The 10,324-nt window shown below is 47.6% G+C and overlaps 1 protein-coding gene across 2 annotated transcripts; it reads left to right on the top strand.

The window, feature by feature from the left end:
- The first annotated feature begins 237 nt into the window (after nucleotides 1–237).
- LOC138783912 (zinc finger protein Xfin-like) lies at nucleotides 238–7,784 on the top strand. Of its 2 annotated transcripts, none has more exons than XM_069959230.1 (4): nucleotides 238–789; nucleotides 3,450–3,576; nucleotides 3,710–3,793; nucleotides 3,876–7,784. In XM_069959230.1, exons 1-4 carry the CDS (start codon nucleotides 766–768, stop codon nucleotides 7,643–7,645), a joined length of 4,005 nt encoding a protein of 1,334 aa, XP_069815331.1. In that variant the 5' UTR covers nucleotides 238–765; the 3' UTR covers nucleotides 7,646–7,784. The 2 variants fall into 2 exon arrangements, with proteins under 2 accessions (XP_069815331.1, XP_069815333.1); XM_069959232.1 differs by lacking the exon at nucleotides 238–789 and adding an exon at nucleotides 904–965.
- The last annotated feature ends 2,540 nt before the right edge of the window (nucleotides 7,785–10,324 follow it).

Raw genomic sequence — 10,324 nt, 5'->3', positions numbered from 1 at the left:
GCGCGGTCCACTGGGTCATTTTGGGCCTGGTCCTCAAAGGGTTAAGCTGTTGAGTATGGAGCTGTCTTATGGTAACATTCTCTCTGTTGCCCATAGCAACCAATCACAGCTCAGCTTTCATTTTACTAGCGCGATGTAAGAAGTAAAAGCTGAGCTGTGATTGGTCGCTATGTGAGCTGCTGGTTGCTCTGGGCAACAGGGAATCCTCCCCAATATAATAATAATAATATGGGCGAGAGCTCTAGTCTAGTGAGAGAGATGCGGCCCCTGACCGGCTGTTTTTAGAAAACTACAATTCCCATCACGCCCTGGCAACCAAATGCTGTCAGGACAATATGGGCGTTGCTGCAGCTAGGGAGCCACAGGTTGGAGATCATCTCTCTAGTGAATTATAAAGAGGAGCCCTCGCCTCATAGAAAGGGATCTGTACCGTCAGATCACCCCGAGCTTCCCCCCACATCAGGAGAGCCCGATGGAAAAGTCCTCCGTAGCTCTATAATGAGCATGAGGAGGGTAAATGGACCACTACATGTGACACGGCGCGGAGGGGTGTTCCTGCACTTCTGCATTCCTGATGCGGGATGCCGGCGAATTGCATTGTGGGTAGTGTAGTGTGTATAGTGCTGGCGTATAGGAACCTCCGAGTAACTAAGACTCCATTTCCCAGCATGCCGTGCTGGGCGCTCCGGTGATGAGCTCCCCCTCCCGGTACACTTCCTTTGTCTTTTCTGCCCGTTGCTTCGGCTCATCCTCCTCGGAGGTGTCATGGCGACCGAGAATCCCGCACAGGTACCGAGCGCCTGAGGTGTGGTGTGTCCGGTGTGCCGGCGGCGGCTGTGAGGAGCCAGCGTCATGTATGTAACGTACCTTAAGCGTCACAGGTGACCTGCTAGAGATGGCATCCCTTCCCCCATAAACGTGGCATCCCCCACAGTGTGTGATTCCTCCACATCCCCCATAATTATGTATGATCCTTTCCCATCCCCTGTGTGTGTTATCTACAGCCCCCCCCATAACAGTGTCATCTACAGCTCCCCCCCATAACAGTGTCATCTACACATCCCCCATAACAGTGTCATCTACAGCTCCCCCCATAACAGTGTCATCTACAGCTCCCCCCATAACAGTGTCATCTACAGCTCCCCCCCATAACAGTGTCATCTACAGCTCCCCCCCATAACAGTGTCATCTACACATCCCCCATAACAGTGTCATCTACAGCTCCCCCCATAACAGGGTCATCTACAGCTCCCCCCCATAACAGTGTCATCTACAGCTCCCCCCCATAACAGTGTCATCTACAGCTCCCCCCCATAACAGTGTCATCTACACATCCCCCATAACAGTGTCATCTACAGCTCCCCCCCATAACAGTGTCATCTACAGCTCCCCCCCATAACAGTGTCATCTACAGCTCCCCCCATAACAGTGTCATCTACAGCTCCCCCCATAACAGTGTCATCTACAGCTCCCCCCCATAACAGTGTCATCTACACATCCCCCATAACAGGGTCATCTACAGCTCCCCCCATAACAGTGTCCTCTACAGATCCCCCCCATAACAGTGTCCTCCACACATCCCCCATAACAGTGTCCTCTACAGATCCCCCCATAACAGTGTCCTCTACAGATCCCCCCCATAACAGTGTCCTCCACACATCCCCCATAACAGTGTCCTCCACAAATCCCCCATAACAGTGTCCTCTACAGATCCCCCCATAACAGTGTCATCTACAGCTCCCCATAACAGTGTCCTCTACACATCCCCCATAACAGTGTCATCTACAGATCCCCCCATAACACAGTGTCATCTACAGCTCCCCCCCCATAACAGTGTCATCTACAGCTCCCCCCCCCATAACAGTGTCCTCTACAGCCTCCCCCATAAGTGTCCTCTACAGCTCCCCCCATAACAGTGTCCTCTACAGCTCCCCCCATAACAGCGTCCTTTACAGCTCCCTCATAACTGTCTCATACAACTCCCCCCATAAGTGTCATATACAGATCCCCCATAATAGTGTCCTTTAATGATCAGTCATAACAGTGTCCTCTACACATCCCCCATAACAGTGTCCTCTACACATCCCCCATAACAGTGTCCTCTACAGATCCCTCCAGAACAGTGTCATCTACACATCCCCCATAACAGTGTCCTCTACACATCCCCCATAACAGTGTCCTCTACACATCCCCCATAACAGTGTCCTCTACAGATCCCTCCAGAACAGTGTCATCTACACATCCCCCATAACAGTGTCCTCTACACATCCCCCATAACAGTGTCCTCTACACATCCCCCATAACAGTGTCCTCTACACATCCCCCATAACAGTGTCCTCTACAGATCCCTCCAGAACAGTGTCATCTACACATCCCCCATAACAGTGTCATCTACAGATCCCCAACAGTGCCATCTACAAACACCCCCCCCCCCCCCCCCCATATTATTGCATTCCCATGCCCAAAGTACATAGACTGTACCTGCAGTCTGGGCGCCACCTCCTGGTGATGGCTGCGGTTGCTGAGCAGTCATGTTATAATCTTATTACAGTTCTTCTCTAGGCTTCGATCAAACTGGAAGCTAGCCAGACCTTCTCCATTTAATTGCTGATGCCTTGCCGGTCCGTGCAGGAGGAGGAGACATCCTGGGGACCGCCTGGAACTCTGTGATCCAGCCTAGGTAATAGGCTGTGTTCCGGAATTCCAGGCGGTCCCCGGGATGTCTCCTCCTCCTGCACAGATCGGGAAGGCATCAGCAATTAAAGGGGTAGTGCGGCGGTAAAGAATTATTGACAGAATAACACACATTACAAAGTTATACAACTTTGTAATGTGTGTTATGTCTGTGAATGACCCCCTTCCCAGTGTCCCACCACCCCCACCCGTGTACCCGGAAGTGTGGTGCGCTATACATACCTGTCACGTGCCGACTCGTCTACGATCTTCAGTCTGCGATGTCGTCTTCGGACGGCCCGGCCGAATCCCTCCGAGCGTCCTGAGTGCTGGCCGCCCTCTGCCGCGTAATCGGCTGCTCAACCGCGATTGGCTGAGCATAACTGTGCTCAGCCAATCGCGGCTGAGCATCTGATGACGCTGAAGAGGGCGGCCGGCACTCAGGACGCTCGGAGGGATTCGGCCGGGCCGTCCGAAGACGACATCGCAGACTGAAGATCGTAGACGAGTCGGCACGTGACAGGTATGTATAGCGCACCACACTTCCGGGTACACGGGTGGGGGTGGTGGGACACAGGGAAGGGGGCCATTCACAGACATAACATACATTACAAAGTTGTATAACTTTGTAATGTGTGTTATTCTGTCAATAATTGTTTACCGCCGCACTACCCCTTTAAATGCGGAAGGTCCGGCTAGGTTCGAGTTCGATCGAACCTAGCTTTTTCCGCTGTTCGATCAAGCCTATTCTTCTCGCCCATATCTTTTCACTCCAGGTCTTGCCGACATTTGATGATGTTGCCACCTTTTTTTCTTGGAGCGATTGGAGGCGCCTGAGCCCGTTTCAGAGGGATCTCTACAAATCGGTCATGGTGGAGAATTACGATTCCATGCTCTCCTTAGGTAAAGACCCTGTGAGCCACATGTGTGGGGATTTGATGATCATTTAGAACATATAAGACGCATCCACCATGCATCTTATCCTCTAAGAACCTCCACCTTTCCTGTCTCAGAGGCCATCTTGTTCTGTTTGTAGGCGATGAGGACCACAAGCCAGAGATTGTGTTGAGAATAGAAGATGATGAGGAACCATGGCCTGGAGCATATCCTGGAGGCCGAGGTAAGAGACACTTCTCCCAAATGGCTGAATCTTTGGCGAATTCCATTTCCATATGGTAACTACTTTTATTTATGTCATGTAGTGGAGACGCTGAAGAAAGAAGATGGAGCAGCTCATGACATCCAAAAGATTGGTCAAAGTCTTCATATGAATTATGAGGTTACTGATCACCTTATAGAACTAGAGCACCAGATCCAGTCACAGTCTCCCCACCATACTGAGATGTCTGAAGGGAAAACTCACATTTGCAGCCGCTGCGGTAAAAGCTTCAGCTGCTATGAGGATGTGGAGAAACACCGGCAATTGTGTGAAGAACACCATAAGGATGTGACCAATCGCCTTAAGGCTCGACAAGAGCTGAGAACGTTCCATTGCTCAGAGTGTAATAAAACCTTTGCAGCATGTTCTGCTCTTCGAAAGCACCAAAAGACACATTCCGGGGTGAAACCCTACAAGTGCTTGGACTGTCACAAAACCTTCAGTCAGAGGTCTTCTTTAACCAAGCATCACAGGAGTCATACTGGGGAGAGGCCTTATTCCTGTCTGGTGTGCTCAAAGGGCTTCATTCAGAATTCAGACCTGGTGAAACACCTTCGCACTCACACGGGAGAGAGGCCATATCAGTGTTCAACCTGCCACAAAAGCTTTGCAGAAAGTTCTGCTTTGATAAAACACAAGAGAACACACATTACAGATCGACCCCAGAACAGGAGTCAAACTAAACGGGTGCAGACGCAGGCAGGGTTACCAGGCAAAATCCAGAATGGAGAGGCGGACTCACTGTACACGTGTGCAGACTGTGGAAAGACCTGGAGGCAGTGGACCTCCTTTGTCAGACATCAAATGATGCATTCGAGTGAGAGGCCCCACAAGTGCAGCCAGTGCAACAAGAGTTTCATCCAAAAGTCTGACCTGGCCAAGCATTTAAGGACACACACTGGGGACAGACCCTTTCAGTGCACACAGTGCGACAAAGGCTTTATCCAGAAGTCAGACTTGGTCAAACATCACCGGACACATACTGGGGAGAGACCGTTCCAGTGTGCACACTGTCAGAAAACATTTGCTGAGAGATCTGCCTTAGCCAAACACCAGAGGACACACACGGGGGAGAAGCCTTACAGGTGCACAGCTTGTGGGAGAAGTTTTACTCAAAAGTCAAATCTCATACTGCACCAAAGAATTCACTCTGGAGAACGTCCCTACAAGTGCTCTCAATGTGATCGGACATTTATACAGAAGTCAGATATGGTGAAGCATCAAGGAGTCCACCAGAGGCAGCAGGGTTTATCTACCAGCCCTAAAGCAGACGAGTCTGCTTACAAGTGCAGCAAGTGCAGTCAGAGCTTCAGTCACTGGGCTGAATTCCAGAAGCACAACCTGGTGCACAGGGAACAAAGCCTTTTTCAGTGTATCGAGTGCAACAAGGACTTTATTCTTAAGTCAGATCTACAGAAACATATCCGCAGCCACAGAGATAAGCCCTACCCCTGCAAGATATGCTCCAAGAGCTTCATACAGAAGTCTGACCTTCTCAAACATTGTAGGACCCACACAGGGGAACGACCTTACTCATGTCTGGATTGTAACAAGACCTTTGCAGAGAAATCAGCATTAATAAAGCACAGCCGGATTCACACAGGAGAAAGACCGCATAAATGTGGTGTGTGCGAGAAAGCATTTATCCAGCGGTCAGCCCTGACCAAGCACATGAGAAGTCATACGGGAGAGAGGCCTTATGCTTGTGATCAGTGCGGGAAAGGCTTCATTCAGAATTCAGACTTAGTCAAACACCAAAGAATCCACACTGGGGAGAAACCCTATCATTGCACTGAATGTAACAAAAGCTTTACAGAAGGGTCTTCTCTGGTGAAACATCGGAGAACCCACACAGGGGTGAAGCCCTATAAGTGTCAGCAGTGTAAGAAGACCTTCACACAGAGCTCAGACTTGATTAAACATGGCTTGGTTCACATTGTAGAAGACCCACCGACTGCCACCGCCTTTAATGAAATAGTCATTGTGGATCCAGAGGATCTGAAAAGTGAAGCAATAGATAAGGGTTCCCCATATCGATGTGAAGAATGCAACACTGTGTTCCCGAACAGGCCTGCTTTTAGGAAGCATCTGAGAAAGCACCATACAGAAAAATGCTACACATGCAGTGAGTGTCCCAGAAGCTTTATCCAGACCTCTGATTTAGTTAAGCATTTGCGAACCCATACAGGAGAGCGTCCCTTTCATTGTACACAATGTGGAAAGGGCTTCATTCAGAATTCAGATTTGGTGAAACACCAGAGAACCCACACAGGGGAACGTCCATTCAGATGTGGCACCTGTAACAGAGGGTTTGTTCAGAAATCTGCACTGAATAAACATATGAGGACCCACACTGGAGAAAAGCCGTACAAATGTGACCAATGTGGGAAGTGCTTTATCCAGAACTCGGATCTGGTGAAACATCAAAGGATTCACACAGGTGAGAAGCCATACCACTGCCCTGAATGTGACAGAAGCTTCACCGAAGGCTCATCCCTGATCAAACACCGGAGGATTCACAATAAACTGCAGCCGTATTCCTGCAAAGATTGTGGAAAAAGCTTTAGTCAGACTTCAAACCTCCTTAAACACATGAAAAGTCATGACAAAGAAAAGCTGCGTATAGCTAATGCAGCTCGGGAAAGTGCAGCAGTCATCTCGGAGAACCTTAGTCATGTGGTTTCCTCAGCGCACAAGAAAAAGAAAAACATAGGGGAAAGGATATATCCTTGTGGGGTGTGTGGAAACAGTTTCACTCACAAGTCTGTGCTTGTGAAACACTTACGTATCCACACCGGAGAACGACCCTACAAGTGTAATTTATGCATCAGGAGCTTCATCCAAAAATCAGATCTTGTGAAGCATTACCGTACACACACGGGAGAGAGGCCGTACCGGTGCCAGGAATGTGGCCGCAACTTTGTAGAACAGTCAGCTTTAGCTAAACACCAGAGAACGCACCGCAGAACTCTTCAACTTGCTGATGAGGGCAAAAGTGCTGTACAGGGGTCTCCGAGACCAGAGCACCAGATCACTTATTGGGGCGAATCAGAGGACAATCCTGGGAGCTTGATACCAAAGTTTCACATTATTAAACAAGAAGATAATTTTCGGGTTATTCGACCATTAGGCGTTTCTAAAAGTTTCTCCACTTTGCTCAAACAAAGGAGAAAGATGACAAAGACGCAGTCTTACTCCTGTCCAGAATGCAGCAAGACATTCAGCCACCGCTCCGTCTTCTTATCCCACCGGAAAACTCATGGAGAACAGCACCATACTTGCAATGTGTGTGGCAAGAAAGTCAGCCAAAGATCAGCCCTAGTAAAACACATGAGACGACACACAGGAGAGAAACCCTATCGGTGTTCAGTGTGTACAAAGTCTTTTATACAGAACTCAGACCTGGTGAAACATGTGAGAACCCACACGGGGGAAAAACCGTACAAGTGTGACCTCTGTGAGAAATGCTTTATCGACCGATCAGCAATGGTTAAACATGTGAGGACTCACACCGGAGAGAGGCCCTACCAGTGTCAGGAGTGCAAGCGAGGATTCGTGCAAAAGTCAGACTTGGTGAAGCATATGAGAATTCACACAGGGGAGAAACCCTACCCGTGCTCCTCGTGTGACAAAAGGTTCAGCTCACGTGCCGCCTCGTTCAGACATCAGCGTATGTGCTCGGTGGAGGCATCATACCAAGACTCTGATTTCTTCTACCCCTCCATGTTAACCTGGGAAGAGCAGCCATCTCCTGATGCTTTTCATAGAGAAGCTGCTAGATTACTGATGAGGGTGTCGGAGGTAGCCGTGTAACCTCAGATGCTGTGTCCAATGCATTTCAGTGACTAAAGTCCTTTCGTGTAAAGTCAGTGCTGTGAATAATAAACCTAAGGTGTATATGTTGTAGATGCCGCCTATAAAATAAAGATTAATCTAAGTTTTGCAAATAAAACATTTACAGTAAAAATCGGGAAAGATGAGGTCCAAAGTTCACTGCCCTACCATGCTGGGTATATACAGCACCCCTCTGTTTAGATCAGTTTGTTACTGTGGAAGATGGTGGATGTAGTAAGTATATCCTAACAAATAATCTATTTACTGGCATACAGCTCTTCAGTTTTAACTTGGCATCGGTAGGAAGAATCTGGTTTGTCAGATCTGTTCTCCCTGTAAGTTTTATCTTCTTTCCTTAAATATTCTAGTAAACAGGTTTGGGCCCATTAGGAAGTAGACGGAAAACATTACTCAATTCCTCACTAGAGAAAGGGGCTTCAAGATTATCCTTTTGCTCCTCTGTCAGTTTTTTCAATGCCAATTTTTCTAAGGTCTTAATTTGGTTTGTATCAGGTATTCCATCTGACCTATAGACCTCCCGAAAAAAATTAACAAAAGTCTCTTCTATACCCTCCTTTGAATTTATAATCCTCCCCTCTTTATCACTTATAGCCATGATCTCTTTTTTCGACTCCTGCACCTTAATAATTGCAGCTAGCATCTTACTAGGGGTACCATCGTACATTAAATTTCTTTGGGTTTGAAATAAGATTTTATTAGCTGCCTTCTGCATTAAAAAAATATGTATATTGATCTTGCGCCTTTTTAAGTTCCTTAAAGGAGAAGTCCGGTGAAAATTTTTATTAAGGTATTGTATTGCCCCCTAAAGGTTATGCAAATCACCAATATACACTTATTATTGGAAAGACTTATAAAGTGCTTTTTTCCCTGCACTTACTACTGCATCAAGGCTTCACTTCCTGGATAACATGGTGATGTCACGACCCGACTCCCAGAGCTGTGCGGGCTGTGGTTGCTGGAGAGGATGATGGCAGGGGGACACTAAGGGACACAGGACACTGGAGGGACACTGAGCATCCCTCTGCCATCATCCTCTCCAGCAGCCACAGCCCACACAGCAGTAAATGCAGGGAAAAAAGCACTTTTGTAAGCATTTCCCATAATAAGTGTATGTTAGTGATTTGTATAACTTTTGGGGGGCAATACAATACTTTAATAAAAATGTTCGCCGGACTTCTCCTTTAAGATTTTCCTCTGTGGCCAATATATTATATTTTTCCTCCCCTAATCTAACTTTATGCTCTAACTCCCATTCCTCACTATGAAATTTTTTCCTTGCAAGGGATATTTCCCCCCAAGAGCATTCCTCTTACAAATGCCTTGCGGGAATCCCACACCATTTGTATAGAGGATGTAGCCTATTACCTTGGCTGAATCCTGGAATTCCAGGTGGTACCCGGGCTGCCTCCTCCTTCCCCACGGACCGGGAAGGCATTGGGAATCAAATGCGGAAGGTTCGACTAGGTTCGAGTTCTATAGAACCTAAGATTTACCGATGTTCGATCATCTCTAGTCAGGGGCTGACCGTATTTGCCTATACAGAGTGTCTGGCCCAGTACAGGACCACCATGGTAACCATCTTCACCTAATGGGGATCTGAATAACGGAAGCAAAAAGGGATAAGGGGGTACGAAGAGTTTGATTTCAGAAGGTTGTGTGTCCTGGAGATAAATTGTGGCTTATTTGTGAGGCCAAAAGATCGATTTCTGGTGTTCATTTTAGAGAACTGGGCAATTTATCTGGGAGAGGAGATCACCAGTAATGTGGATGGCGGATCATGTTCTGTACAGGATATGGGTCGTTCTGACATGATGGTCCTGCTGTATGTGCTGCCATTGCTGATGTATGTATGAACATTCCCGTTGTCTGTTTAGATATGAATAGGACACTTCCTAGGTCTCCTGTCAAAGATGGAGAAAGAAAATTGAGCTGAGCTTTATAATATTGATGGTTCTGAAGACTCCACAGGCCATGGGTAGTGAGGCTCAAGGGGGAAAGAGGAAACAAGTCATAAACTTTCTCATGTTAATAATCCACCCACACAGTGGGTACCTAGACAAGGTAAAAGTCATTTAGCTAAATTAAAGATTATTATTATTGTATTAAATTTTTATTAAAGCAGTGATGGGGAACCTATCACACGTGTGTCCGCACTGACACACGGCTGCATACAGAGAAGTATGGGGCCGATGCCGAGGAGGACATTTCATCCTTGGTTCCGGCACGGCCAGGAGCAGTAGTCGGGGATAAAGCATTTGCTGTAGTGTAGCAGACGCTCTGTGCCACAGATCTGTAAGCCAAAACAACAGAACTGAGGCACAGAGAATCAACAGAGGATAAATCGTCCAATGTGGGACTTCTGGTTAGGTCGGAAATCTTTGACCTCACTTCTACCCGGTGCAGTGGGAAGCAACAGAATACCGCAGGGGACGCATATCTGAAGGCTATGACCAGCAACCGGTCATAACCACAGTAACCATCATCCAATCTACAGTTCTAGGGTGTTGTGGGTTTTACCATCATTACCGAGATGTTAGGTGGAGGCTGGCAGAGGTGACACACTACCAGAGTTATGCTCATCCTATGCAGTTTTCGGCCTACTGGTCCTCTTCCAGAGACGTGCGGCTACTATGTGAA

The sequence above is a fragment of the Dendropsophus ebraccatus genome, chromosome 2 (assembly GCF_027789765.1).
Source record: "Dendropsophus ebraccatus isolate aDenEbr1 chromosome 2, aDenEbr1.pat, whole genome shotgun sequence".
Lineage (NCBI taxonomy): Eukaryota > Metazoa > Chordata > Amphibia > Anura > Hylidae > Dendropsophus > Dendropsophus ebraccatus.
The sequence above is the reverse complement of the archived record's forward strand: the minus strand, read 5'-3'. Positions and strand labels throughout refer to the sequence as shown.

Coding starts and splice junctions, on each gene's coding strand:
- LOC138783912 (XM_069959230.1), top strand. CDS start 766: ATGGCGACCGAGAATCCCGCACAG. Junction 790..3,449: donor CGACCGAGAATCCCGCACAG/GTACCGAGCGCC, acceptor TTTTCACTCCAG/GTCTTGCCGACATTTGATGA. Junction 3,577..3,709: donor CGATTCCATGCTCTCCTTAG/GTAAAGACCCTG, acceptor TTCTGTTTGTAG/GCGATGAGGACCACAAGCCA.